General features: G+C 50.2%; 2 protein-coding genes across 3 annotated transcripts in view; one reads left to right on the top strand and one right to left on the bottom strand.

Moving 5' to 3' along the window:
- LOC123742396 (DNA-directed RNA polymerase I subunit RPA49) overlaps positions 1-11,974 on the top strand; it is a 28,766-nt gene extending 16,792 nt beyond the window's left edge. Inside the window, exons 7-12 of one of the 2 annotated variants that reach the window (XM_082973850.1) lie at positions 1,568-1,678; positions 2,321-2,414; positions 2,502-2,632; positions 6,147-6,228; positions 10,125-10,256; positions 11,103-11,974. In XM_082973850.1, coding sequence (XP_082829976.1) covers positions 1,568-1,678; positions 2,321-2,414; positions 2,502-2,632; positions 6,147-6,228; positions 10,125-10,256; positions 11,103-11,268 — 716 coding nt within the window. In that variant the 3' untranslated portion in view covers positions 11,269-11,974. Of the gene's footprint in view, positions 1-1,567; positions 1,679-2,320; positions 2,415-2,501; positions 2,633-2,842; positions 3,424-6,146; positions 6,229-10,124; positions 10,257-11,102 lie in introns of those variants that run through there. The other variant, XM_082973849.1, reaches the window with a different exon arrangement.
- LOC123744233 (F-box only protein 10) overlaps positions 11,857-13,994 on the bottom strand; it is a 30,964-nt gene continuing 28,826 nt past the window's right edge. The window contains exon 13 of the mRNA XM_082973846.1: positions 11,857-13,684. Coding sequence (XP_082829972.1) covers positions 13,492-13,684 — 193 coding nt within the window. The 3' untranslated portion in view covers positions 11,857-13,491. The remainder of the gene's footprint in view (positions 13,685-13,994) is intronic.

Below are 13,994 nucleotides of genomic sequence, written 5' to 3'. Positions count from 1 at the left end.
AAATAAACCAAAAGAAGTATTCAGACCCTTCGGTATGAGACTCTGAATTGAGTTCAAGTGCATCCTGTTTCCATTGATCATCCTTGAGATGTTTCTACAACTTGATTGGAGTCCACCTGTGGTAAATTCAATTGATTTGAAAAGGCACACAGTTGACAGTGCATGTCAGAGCAAAAACCAAGCCAAGAGGTCGAAGGAATTGTCCGTAGAGCTCAGAGACAGGATTGTGTCGAGGCACAGATCTGGGGAAGGGTACCAAAACATTTCTACAGATTGAAGGTCCCCAAGAACACTGTGGCCTCCATCATTCTTAAATGGAAGAAGTTTGGAACCACCAAGACTCTTCCTAGAGCTGGCCGCCCGGCCAAACTGACCAATCGGGGGAGAAGAACCCAATGGTCACTCTGACAGAGTTCCTCTGTGGAGATGGGAGAACCTTCCAGAAGGACAACCATCTCTGCAGCACTCCACCAATCAGGCCAGACGGAAGCCACTCCTCAGTAAAAGGCACATGACAGCCCGCTTGGAGTTTGCCAAAAGGCACCTAAAGACTCTCAGACCATGATAAACAATATTCTCTGGTCTGATGAACCAAGATTGAACTCTTTGGCCTGAATGCCAAGCGTCACGTCTGGAGGAAACCTGGCACCATCTCTACGGTGAAGCATGGTGGTGGCAGCATCATGCTGTGGGGATGTTTTTCAGCAGCAGGGTCTGGGAGACTAGTCAGGATCGAGGGAAAGATGAACGGAGCAAAGTACAGAGAGATCCTTGATGAAAACCTGCTCCAGAGCGCTCAGGACCTCAGACTGGGGTGAAGGTTCACCTTCCAACAGGACAACGACCCTAAGCACACAGCCAAGACAATGCAGGAGTGGCTTCGGGACAAGTCTCTGAATGTCCTATGAGTGGCCCTGCCAGAGCCCGGACTTGAACCCGATCTAACATCTCTGGAGAGACCTGAAAATAGCTGTGCAGCGACGCTCCCCATCCAACCTGACAGAGCTTTAGAGGATCTGCAGAGAAGAATGGGAGAAACTCCCCAAATACAGGTGTGCCAAGCTTGTAGCGTCATACCCAAGATAGACTTCGAGGCTGTAATCGCTGCCAAAGGTGCTTCAACAAAGTACTGAGTAAAGGGTCTGAATACTTATGTAAATGTGATATTTCAGTTATTTTACTTTTGCCTAAATTGTTAGACCTGTTTCTGCTTTGTCATTATGGGGTCTTGTGATGTCATTATGGGGTATTTTGGGGTATTGTGATGTCATTATGGGGTATTGTGATGTCATTATGGGGTATTGTGATGTCATTATGGGGTATTGTGATGTCATTATGGGGTATTGTGATGTCATTATGGGGTATTGTGATTGTTTTTTTCCCCTCATCAATGTAATCCATTTTAGAACAAGACTGTAATGTAACAAAATGTGGAAAAAGTCAAGGGGTCTGAATACTTTCCGAAGGCGCTGTATATGTCTAGACAAGGTCAGACCAGAAGGTAGTGGAATGTAACACACACACACACACACACAGCTGTAACCTAGTGAGTGTTTCCTCTCTCCAGCCCTGCAGCAGGAGGTTGTTCAGGCAGAGTCCCAGTCTGAAGTATCTCATTACCTTCCTCCCTGCTTCCCCGACGCTGACACACCTCAACACGTCTACCTGTTTGAAGACAGTATCCTTCACCTGGACTCCTGGTGTGTGTGGCTCCAGGTTAAGGTGTGTGTGTGGCTCCAGGTTAAGGTGTGTGTGTGTGTGTGTGTGTGTGTGTGTGTGTGTGTGTGTGTGTGTGTGTGTGTGTGTGTGTGTGGCTCCAGGTTAAGGTGTGTGTGACTCCAGGCTAAGGTGTGTGTGTGTGTGTGTGTGTGTGTGACTCCAGGTTAAGGTGTGTGTGTGTGACTCCAGGTTAAGGTGTGTGTGTGTGACTCCAGGTTAAGGTGTGTGTGTGTGTGTGTGTGTGTGTGTGACTCCAGGTTAAGGTGTGTGTGTGTGTGTGTGACTCCAGGTTAAGGTGTGTGTGTGTGTGTGTGGACTCCAGGTTAAGGTGTGTGGACTCCAGGTTAAGGTGTGTGTGTGTGTGACTCCAGGTTAAGGTGTGTGTGTGTGACTCCAGGTTAAGGTGTGTGTGTGTCCAGGTTAAGTGTGAGACTCCAGGTTAAGGTGTGTGTGACTCCAGGTTAAGGTGTGTGTGTGTGTGTGACTCCAGGTTAAGGTGTGTGTGTGTGACTCCAGGTTAAGGTGTGTGTGTGTGACTCCAGGTTAAGGTGTGTGTGTGTGACTCCAGGTTAAGGTGTGTGAGTCCTTACCTGAGTCCCAGTCCTGTCTCCAGTGGAGTATGATGCCCTGGATGCTGCTGGCTCTAAGATGGCCGCCCTGACCCCAGAGGAACTACACAAGATAACAGATGGAGGGTAGGACTACAACACGGCTACTGCTGACCACGTTGTTGTTGACGACTTATTGACCTTGTTGTTGTTGTTGTTGACGTGTTGTTCCAGGTGTCTGAGCGTGGTGCGTCAGTTGGAGAGCCTGCCCAGAGAGGGCGTGGCCAGAGAGAGACAGGCTCGCTGTGCTTTCTACCTCCTCCTGCTGATCAAACTGGCACGGCAGAAAAACATCACCCGCAAGTGTGAGTGCCACGCCGTGTGTGTGTGTGTGTACGAGAAGCAAGTGTTGACTTAAAAAAAAAAAAAAATCCTCGTTTGAGCACCTGTAGTGTTTACCGAGAACATGATCTCTGAACATCCGGGGAAATTGACTTTTTTTAAAAAGGCACGCGGCCGACGATGCGCCTTTGATTGAATCCCGGGTTAAAGGTTGTGTTAATGTTGTTTTCCAGTCGGGCAGGAGGAGGGTTGTGTTAATGTTGTTTTCCAGTCAGGGCAGGAGGAGGGTTGTGTTAATGTTGTTTTCCAGTCGGGGCAGGAGGAGGGTTGTGTTAATGTTGTTTTCCAGTCGGGCAGGAGGAGGGTTGTGTTAATGTTGTTTTCCAGTCAGGGCAGGAGGAGGGCTGTGTTAATGTTGTTTTCCAGTCAGGGCAGGAGGAGGGCTGTGTTAATGTTGTTTTCCAGTCAGGGCAGGAGGAGGGTTGTGTTAATGTTGTTTTCCAGTCAGGGCAGGAGGAGGGCTGTGTTAATGTTGTTTTCCAGTCAGGGCAGGAGGAGGGCTGTGTTAATGTTGTTTTCCAGTCAGGGCAGGAGGAGGGCTGTGTTAATGTTGTTTTCCAGTCAGGGCAGGAGGAGGGCTGTGTTAATGTTGTTTTCCAGTCAGGGCAGGAGGAGGGCTGTGTTAATGTTGTTTTCCAGTCGGGGCAGGAGGAGGGCTGTGTTAATGTTGTTTTCCAGTCGGGGCAGGAGGAGGGTTGTGTTAATGTTGTTTTCCAGTCGGGCAGGAGGAGGGTTGTGTTAATGTTGTTTTCCAGTCGGGCGGAGGAGGGTGTGTTAATGTTGTTTTCCAGTCGGGCAGGAGAGGGTTGTGTTAATGTTGTTTTCCAGTCGGGGCAGGAGGAGGGTTGTGTTAATGTTGTTTTCAGTCGGGCAGGAGGAGGGTGTGTTAATGTTGTTTTCAGTCGGGCAGGAGGAGGGTTGTGTTAATGTTGTTTTCCAGTCAGGGCAGGAGGAGGGTTGTGTTAATGTTGTTTTCCAGTCAGGGCGGGAGGAGGGCTGTGTTAATGTTGTTTTCCAGTCGGGCAGGAGGAGGGTGTGTTAATGTTGTTTTCCAGTCGGGCAGGAGGAGGGCTGTGTTAATGTTGTTTTCAGTCGGGCAGGAGGAGGGTTGTGTTAATGTTGTTTTTCAGTCGGGCAGGAGGAGGGCTGTGTTAATGTTGTTTTCCAGTCAGGGCAGGAGGAGGGTTGTGTTAATGTTGTTTTCCAGTCAGGGCAGGAGGAGGGTTGTGTTAATGTTGTTTTCCAGTCAGGGCAGGAGGAGGGCTGTGTTAATGTTGTTTTCCAGTCAGGGCAGGAGGAGGGCTGTGTTAATGTTGTTTTCCAGTCGGGCAGGAGGAGGGCTGTGTTAATGTTGTTTTCCAGTCAGGGCAGGAGGAGGGCTGTGTTAATGTTGTTTTCCAGTCAGGGCAGGAGGAGGGTTGTGTTAATGTTGTTTTCCAGTCAGGGCAGGAGGAGGGCTGTGTTAATGTTGTTTTCCAGTCAGGGCAGGAGGAGGGTTGTGTTAATGTTGTTTTCCAGTCAGGGCAGGAGGAGGGTTGTGTTAATGTTGTTTTCCAGTCGGGGCAGGAGGAGGGCTGTGTTAATGTTGTTTTCCAGTCGGGGCAGGAGGAGGGCTGTGTTAATGTTGTTTTCCAGTCAGGGCAGGAGGAGGGTTGTGTTAATGTTGTTTTCCAGTCGGGCAGGAGGAGGGTTGTGTTAATGTTGTTTTCCAGTCGGGCAGGAGGAGGGCTGTGTTAATGTTGTTTTCCAGTCAGGGCAGGAGGAGGGCTGTGTTAATGTTGTTTTCCAGTCGGGGCAGGAGGAGGGTTGTGTTAATGTTGTTTTCCAGTCGGGGCAGGAGGAGGGTTGTGTTAATGTTGTTTTCCAGTCAGGGCAGGAGGAGGGCTGTGTTAATGTTTTCCAGTCAGGGCAGGAGGAGGGCTGTGTTAATGTTGTTTTCCAGTCAGGGCAGGAGGAGGGTTGTGTTAATGTTGTTTTCCAGTCGGGGCAGGAGGAGGGCTGTGTTAATGTTGTTTTCCAGTCAGGGCAGGAGGAGGGTTGTGTTAATGTTGTTTTCCAGTCGGGCAGGAGGAGGGTTGTGTTAATGTTGTTTTCCAGTCAGGGCAGGAGGAGGGTTGTGTTAATGTTGTTTTCCAGTCAGGGCAGGAGGAGGGCTGTGTTAATGTTGTTTTCCAGTCAGGGCAGGAGGAGGGTTGTGTTAATGTTGTTTTCCAGTCAGGGCAGGAGGAGGGTTGTGTTAATGTTGTTTTCCAGTCGGGCAGGAGGAGGGTTGTGTTAATGTTGTTTTCCAGTCGGGGCAGGAGGAGGGTTGTGTTAATGTTGTTTTCCAGTCAGGGCAGGAAGAGGGTTGTGTTAATGTTGTTTTCCAGTCGGGGCAGGAGGAGGGTTGTGTTAATGTTGTTTTCCAGTCAGGGCAGGAGGAGGGCTGTGTTAATGTTGTTTTTCAGTCGGGCAGGAGGGTTGTGTTAATGTTGTTTTCCAGTCAGGGCAGGAGGAGGGTTGTGTTAATGTTGTTTTCCAGTCAGGGCGGGAGGAGGGCTGTGTTAATGTTGTTTTCCAGTCGGGCAGGAGGAGGGTTGTGTTAATGTTGTTTTCCAGTCGGGCAGGAGGAGGGCTGTGTTAATGTTGTTTTTCAGTCGGGCAGGAGGAGGGTTGTGTTAATGTTGTTTTTCAGTCGGGCAGGAGGAGGGTTGTGTTAATGTTGTTTTCCAGTCGGGCAGGAGGAGGGTTGTGTTAATGTTGTTTTCCAGTCAGGGCAGGAGGAGGGTTGTGTTAATGTTGTTTTCCAGTCGGGGCAGGAGGAGGGTTGTGTTAATGTTGTTTTCCAGTCAGGGCAGGAGGAGGGTTGTGTTAATGTTGTTTTCCAGTCGGGGCAGGAGGAGGGTTGTGTTAATGTTGTTTTCCAGTCGGGCAGGAGGAGGGCTGTGTTAATGTTGTTTTTCAGTCGGGCAGGAGGAGGGCTGTGTTAATGTTGTTTTCCAGTCAGGGCGGGAGGAGGGCTGTGTTAATGTTGTTTTCCAGTCGGGCAGGAGGAGGGTTGTGTTAATTGTTTTCCAGTCGGGCAGGAGGAGGGTTGTGTTAATGTTGTTTTCCAGTCAGGGCAGGAGGAGGGTTGTGTTAATGTTGTTTTTCAGTCGGGCAGGAGGAGGGCTGTGTTAATGTTGTTTTTCAGTCGGGGCAGGAGGAGGGTTGTGTTAATGTTGTTTTTCAGTCGGGCAGGAGGAGGGTTGTGTTAATGTTGTTTTCCAGTCGGGCAGGAGGAGGGCTGTGTAATGTTGTTTCCAGTCAGGGCAGGAGGAGGGTTGTGTTAATGTTGTTTTTCAGTCGGGCAGGAGGAGGGTTGTGTTAATGTTGTTTTCCAGTCGGGCAGGAGGAGGGCTGTGTTAATGTTGTTTTCCAGTCAGGGCAGGAGAGGGTTGTGTTAATGTTGTTTTCCAGTCGGGGCAGGAGGAGGGTTGTGTTAATGTTGTTTTTCAGTCGGGCAGGAGGAGGGCTGTCCTCGTATCATCCACACCAAGCTGATGAGGACCTTCACCGTGGAAACCTTCAATAACGGCAGGTAGCTGTCCACTCACTGGCACCCTACGCCCTTATAGATAGATAGATAGACCTTCAATAACGGCAGGTAGCTGTCCACTCACTGGCACCCTACGCCCTTATAGATAGATAGATAGACCTTCAATAACGGCAGGTAGCTGTCCACTCACTGGCACCCTACGCCCTTATAGATAGATAGATAGATAGACCTTCAATAACGGCAGGTAGCTGTCCACCCACTGGCACCCTACGCCCTTATAGATAGATAGATAGACCTTCAATAACGGCAGGTAGCTGTCCACTCACTGGCACCCTACGCCCTTATAGATAGATAGATAGACCTTCAATAACGGCAGGTAGCTGTCCACTCACTGGCACCCTACGCCCTTATAGATAGATAGATAGACCTTCAATAACGGCAGGTAGCTGTCCACCCACTGGCACCCTACGCCCTTATAGATAGATAGATAGACCTTCAATAACGGCAGGTAGCTGTCCACTCACTGGCACCCTACGCCCTTATAGATAGATAGATAGACCTTCAATAACGGCAGGTAGCTGTCCACTCACTGGCACCCTACGCCCTTATAGATAGATAGATAGACCTTCAATAACGGCAGGTAGCTGTCCACTCACTGGCACCCTACGCCCTTATAGATAGATAGATAGACCTTCAATAACGGCAGGTAGCTGTCCACTCACTGGCACCCTACGCCCTTATAGATAGATAGATAGACCTTCAATAACGGCAGGTAGCTGTCCACTCACTGGCACCCTACGCCCTTATAGATAGATAGATAGACCTTCAATAACGGCAGGTAGCTGTCCACTCACTGGCACCCTACGCCCTTATAGATAGATAGATAGACCTTCAATAACGGCAGGTAGCTGTCCACTCACTGGCACCCTACGCCCTTATAGATAGATAGATAGACCTTCAATAACGGCAGGTAGCTGTCCACTCACTGGCACCCTACGCCCTTATAGATAGATAGATAGACCTTCAATAACGGCAGGTAGCTGTCCACTCACTGGCACCCTACGCCCTTATAGATAGATAGATAGACCTTCAATAACGGCAGGTAGCTGTCCACTCACTGGCACCCTACGCCCTTATAGATAGATAGATAGACCTTCAATAACGGCAGGTAGCTGTCCACTCACTGGCACCCTACGCCCTTATAGATAGATAGATAGACCTTCAATAACGGCAGGTAGCTGTCCACTCACTGGCACCCTACGCCCTTATAGATAGATAGATAGACCTTCAATAACGGCAGGTAGCTGTCCACTCACTGGCACCCTACGCCCTTATAGATAGATAGATAGACCTTCAATAACGGCAGGTAGCTGTCCACTCACTGGCACCCTACGCCCTTATAGATAGATAGATAGACCTTCAATAACGGCAGGTAGCTGTCCACTCACTGGCACCCTACGCCCTTATAGATAGATAGATAGACCTTCAATAACGGCAGGTAGCTGTCCACTCACTGGCACCCTACGCCCTTATAGATAGATAGATAGACCTTCAATAACGGCAGGTAGCTGTCCACTCACTGGCACCCTACGCCCTTATAGATAGATAGATAGACCTTCAATAACGGCAGGTAGCTGTCCACTCACTGACACCCTACGCCCTTATAGATAGATAGATAGACCTTCAATAACGGCAGGTAGCTGTCCACTCACTGGCACCCTACGCCCTTATAGATAGATAGATAGACCTTCAATAACGGCAGGTAGCTGTCCACTCACTGGCACCCTACGCCCTTATAGATAGATAGATAGACCTTCAATAACGGCAGGTAGCTGTCCACTCACTGGCACCCTACGCCCTTATAGATAGATAGATAGACCTTCAATAACGGCAGGTAGCTGTCCACTCACTGGCACCCTACGCCCTTATAGATAGATAGATAGACCTTCAATAACGGCAGGTAGCTGTCCACTCACTGACACCCTACGCCCTTATAGATAGATAGATAGACCTTCAATAACGGCAGGTAGCTGTCCACTCACTGGCACCCTACGCCCTTATAGATAGATAGATAGATAGACCTTCAATAACGGCAGGTAGCTGTCCACTCACTGGCACCCTACGCCCTTATAGATAGATAGATAGACCTTCAATAACGGCAGGTAGCTGTCCACTCACTGGCACCCTACGCCCTTATAGATAGATAGATAGACCTTCAATAACGGCAGGTAGCTGTCCACTCACTGGCACCCTACGCCCTTATAGATAGATAGACCTTCAATAACGGCAGGTAGCTGTCCACTCACTGGCACCCTACGCCCTTATAGATAGATAGATAGACCTTCAATAACGGCAGGTAGCTGTCCACTCACTGGCACCCTACGCCCTTATAGATAGATAGATAGACCTTCAATAACGGCAGGTAGCTGTCCACTCACTGGCACCCTACGCCCTTATAGATAGATAGATAGACCTTCAATAACGGCAGGTAGCTGTCCACTCACTGGCACCCTACGCCCTTATAGATAGATAGATAGACCTTCAATAACGGCAGGTAGCTGTCCACTCACTGGCACCCTACGCCCTTATAGATAGATAGATAGACCTTCAATAACGGCAGGTAGCTGTCCACTCACTGGCACCCTACGCCCTTATAGATAGATAGATAGACCTTCAATAACGGCAGGTAGCTGTCCACTCACTGGCACCCTACGCCCTTATAGATAGATAGATAGACCTTCAATAACGGCAGGTAGCTGTCCACTCACTGGCACCCTACGCCCTTATAGATAGATAGATAGACCTTCAATAACGGCAGGTAGCTGTCCACTCACTGGCACCCTACGCCCTTATAGATAGATAGATAGACCTTCAATAACGGCAGGTAGCTGTCCACTCACTGGCACCCTACGCCCTTATAGATAGATAGATAGACCTTCAATAACGGCAGGTAGCTGTCCACTCACTGGCACCCTACGCCCTTATAGATAGATAGATAGACCTTCAATAACGGCAGGTAGCTGTCCACTCACTGGCACCCTACGCCCTTATAGATAGATAGATAGACCTTCAATAACGGCAGGTAGCTGTCCACTCACTGGCACCCTACGCCCTTATAGATAGATAGATAGACCTTCAATAACGGCAGGTAGCTGTCCACTCACTGGCACCCTACGCCCTTATAGATAGATAGATAGACCTTCAATAACGGCAGGTAGCTGTCCACTCACTGGCACCCTACGCCCTTATAGATAGATAGATAGACCTTCAATAACGGCAGGTAGCTGTCCACTCACTGGCACCCTACGCCCTTATAGATAGATAGATAGACCTTCAATAACGGCAGGTAGCTGTCCACTCACTGGCACCCTACGCCCTTATAGATAGATAGATAGACCTTCAATAACGGCAGGTAGCTGTCCACTCACTGGCACCCTACGCCCTTATAGATAGAGATGTAGATAGAGATGTAGATAGAGATGTAGATAGATAGATAGATAGATAGATAGATAGATAGATAGATAGAGTGTATGACTTTTGACCCGGGACCATAGATCGTCTGCTTCTCAAATAGCGCCCTACATAGCACCCTACATAGCCACCCTACATAGGGAATAGAGCTCTCCTTTCCCTACTCTGAGTTTAAAACAGATTTAGTTAAATGCAGTAGCTACATTGGTGTATATGTGTGTAGGGTGCAGAACATTACTAGTGTGTGTGTGTGTGTGTGTAGGGTGCAGAACGTTACTGATGCGTGTGTGTGTGTAGGGTGCAGAACGTTACTGATGTGTGTGTGTGTAGGGTGCAGAACGTTACTGATGTGTGTGTGTAGGGTGCAGAACGTTACTGATGTGTGTGTGTGTGTGTGTGTGTGTGTGTAGGGTGCGGAACGTTACTGATGTGTGTGTGTGTGTGTGTGTGTGTGTGTGTGTGTGTAGGGTGCAGAACGTGGTGTCTACGTCGATGCGTGTGAAGGTAGCAGCGTACTGCCTGGCCCTGCTGCTCCACATGGGAGACATGACCGCTGACCTCACACTGTTACACAGAGACCTGGGGGTCACAGAGAAACGGTAAGAGACCTGGGGGTCACAGAGACCTGGGGGGGTCACAGAGAAACGGTAAGAGAGACCTGGGGGTCACAGAGACCTGGGGGGGTCACAGAGAAATGGTAAGAGAGACCTGGGGGTCACAGAGACCTGGGGGTCACAGAGAAACGGTAAGAGACCTGGGGGTCACAGAGAAACGGTAAGAGAGACCTGGGGGTCACAGAGACCTGGGGGTCACAGAGAAACGGTAAGAGACCTGGGGGTCACAGAGACCTGGGGGTCACAGAGAAACGGTAAGAGAGACCTGGGGGTCACAGAGACCTGGGGGTCACAGAGAAACGGTAAGAGAGACCTGGGGGTCACAGAGACCTGGGGGTCACAGAGAAACGGTAAGAGAGACCTGGGGGTCACAGAGACCTGGGGGTCACAGAGAAACGGTAAGAGAGACCTGGGGGTCACAGAGACCTGGGGGTCACAGAGAAACGGTAAGAGAGACCTGGGGGTCACAGAGACCTGGGGGTCACAGAGAAACGGTAAGAGAGACCTGGGGGTCACAGAGACCTGGGGGGGTCACAGAGAAACGGTAAGAGACCTGGGGGTCACAGAGAAACGGTAAGAGACCTGGGGGTCACAGAGACCTGGGGGGGTCACAGAGAAACGGTAAGAGACCTGGGGGTCACAGAGAAACGGTAAGAGACCTGAAGGGTCACAGAGACCTGGGGGTCACAGAGAAACGGTAAGAGACCTGGGGGGTCACAGAGACACCTCTTAAACACAAAAGCAACAGTGTTACTGATCTTTTCTTTCTCTCTCTCTCTGTCTCTGTCTCTGTCTCTGTCTCTGTGTCTCTCTCTCTCTCTGTGTGTGTAGGATGGTGGAGGTGGCCAAGTCGATGGGGCTGACCCTGGTCAGACATGGCTGTGTGAAGGGGGATGACGACGGGTCGGCAGCGGACAACAGACTGGCCTCTCTGGTGCTGCCCCTCGTCAAATACCAAGAGTTCACAGAGATACGCAAACGCAAAAAAATGCATTAAGAGGAAGACGAGGGTAACGCTTCGAACACAACCGACAGCATCATTTAGTAAAATAGTTCGCAGCATCGTCTGGTTATGTCTGCGACCAAAGTTCAACATTCACCATCTGCTACCAGTTTCTGTCAAGCCGTCGACAGTTTGACGCCCCACACCGTACGCACTGCACCTGCCTCTGCGACGCAAACACTGTGTTTTCATTGGAAATGAATGTACTTCTGGGTGTACCAACATGTAATGATGCTGTCAGGGTGTTAGAAGGAGAGAGGGGAGGAGAGAGGGAAGGGTAGAGGGAGAGGAGAGGAGAGAAGGAGGGAAGGAAGGAGGGAAAAGGAGAAGGGGTAGAGGGAGAAGAAGGAGAGAGGGAGGAGAAGGGGTAGAGGGAGGAGAAGGAGAGAGGGAAGGGTAGAGGGAGAAGGGAGAAGAAGACAGGGGTAAAGGGAGAAGAAGACAGGGGTAGAGGGAGAAGGGAGAAGAAGACAGGGGTAAGGAGGAAGAGAGAAGGGGAGAGGAAGAAGAGAGGGTAAATATTCCTAGAGAGGGAAAGCAGGTGAGATAAAGATGGACGCTAGAAACCTTCATCACAAAGTATTCTGTAAACCAATAAAACCTTTAATGTAATAAAGTGTGAGTTCATACCGCTCCGTCAGAACATTACCTGTCTGGAAGAAGTGAGGAAGCCCAGTAAAAAGACATTCCAGTGAGGAAACGTGAATATTGTCATTATTAATGCCAGGAGTTATTCCTAGTCAGGCAAAACTCCAGTCCCTAACCACTGATGTCACATGATACTGTCCATGATACCACACCAGTCACATGACACCACACCAGTCACATGATACCACACCAGTCACATGACACCACACCAGTCACATGACACTGTCCATGACACCACACCAGTCACATGATACTGTCACATGATACCACACCAGTCACATGACACTGTCCATGACACCACACCAGTCACATGATACTGTCCATGATACCACACCAGTCACATGACACTGTCCATGACACCACACCAGTCACATGATACTGTCCATGATACCACACCAGTCACATGATACCACACCAGTCACATGACACTGTCCATGACACCACACCAGTCACATGATACTGTCCATGATACCACACCAGTCACATGATACCACACCAGTCACATGACACTGTCCATGACACCACACCAGTCACATGACACTGTCCATGACACCACACCAGTCACATGATACTGTCCGTGACACCACACCAGTCACATGACACCACACCAGTCACATGATACCACACCAGTCACATGATACCACAACAGTCACATGATACTGTCCATGATACCACACCAGTCACATGATACTGTCCGTGACACCACACCAGTCACATGACACTGTCCATGACACCACACCAGTCACATGATACCACACCAGTCACATGATACTGTCCATGATACCACACCAGTCACATGATACTGTCCGTGACACCACACCAGTCACATGACACCACACCAGTCACAGTGGTAAATGTTGTATAGTGAGAGTTGGTTCTGTATAGAAGTAATATAGAAGCTGCATAGAAGCTCCTCCAGTAGTGGGGATCTCATAGCTCAATGACACTTCTAGAACCCCTGTGGAGGACAACGTTCTAGAACCCCTGTGGAGGACAACGTTCTAGAACCCCCGGGGAGGACAACGTTCTAGAACCCCCGGGGAGGACAACGTTCTAGAACCCCTGTGGAGGACAACGTTCTAGAACCCCCGGGGAGGACAACGTTCTAGAACCCCGGGGAGGACAACGTTCTAGAACCCCCGGGGAGGACAACATTCTAGAACCCCTGTGGAGGACAACGTTCTAGAACCCCCGGGGAGGACAACGTTCTAGAACCCCCGGGGAGGACAACGTTCTAGAACCCCCGTGGAGGACAACGTTCTAGAACCCCCGGGGAGGACAACGTTCTAGAACCCCCGGGGAGGACAACGTTCTAGAACCCCCGTGGAGGACAACGTTCTAGAACCCCCGGGGAGGACAACGTTCTAGAACCCCCGTGGAGGACAACGTTCTGTGTCCAGCCAGCCATTCCACAACATCTGCAGAGTCCAAGTGTTCCTAGATCAAAATGTCAGAGGAATGTTTAAGAAAACAGAATGTCTCGGGACAGGAGAACTCTTGACCCCTGGTGAGGAGGTCATCCAATCCGTCTTCAGGGCGGGGTTGCTAGGCGGGCTGGTTGCCAGGGCCTCAGAGGATGGTGCAGAAAACGCTGCCGTTGTTGTGGCAACCGCTCTCGACGGTGGCCGTGATCCTGGTAGTCATGGAATTGACAAAGTGGGAGGGGTGATAGGAGGCGGAGGGGGGGAGGTATGAGGGACGGTCAGAGAGGGGGCGGGGGGGAGGGTTCTCCAAAACCCAGGGAGGGGCAGAGGAACATGTCCTGGCAGGAGAGAGCAGAGAGGGGGGAGTGGTGGAGGATGGAGAGGAGAGGAAACGGGATGAGGGAAGGAGAAGGGATGAGGGAAGAGGAGAGGAAACGGGATAAGGGAAGAGGAGAGGAAACGGGATGAGGGAAGGAGAAGGGATGAGGGAAGAGGAGAGGAAACGGGATGAGGGAAGAGGAGAGGAAACGGGAAGAGGAGAGGAAACGGGATGAGGGAAGGAGAAGGGATGAGGGAAGAGGAGAGGAAACGGGATGGGGGAAGGAGAAGGGATGAGGGAAGAGGAGAGGAAACGGGATGAGGGAAGGA

The sequence above is a fragment of the Salmo salar genome, chromosome 04 (genome assembly GCF_965601325.2).
Source record: "Salmo salar chromosome 04, fSalSal1, whole genome shotgun sequence".
NCBI lineage: Eukaryota > Metazoa > Chordata > Actinopteri > Salmoniformes > Salmonidae > Salmo > Salmo salar.
This window is presented reverse-complemented; position numbering and strand designations above follow the sequence as displayed.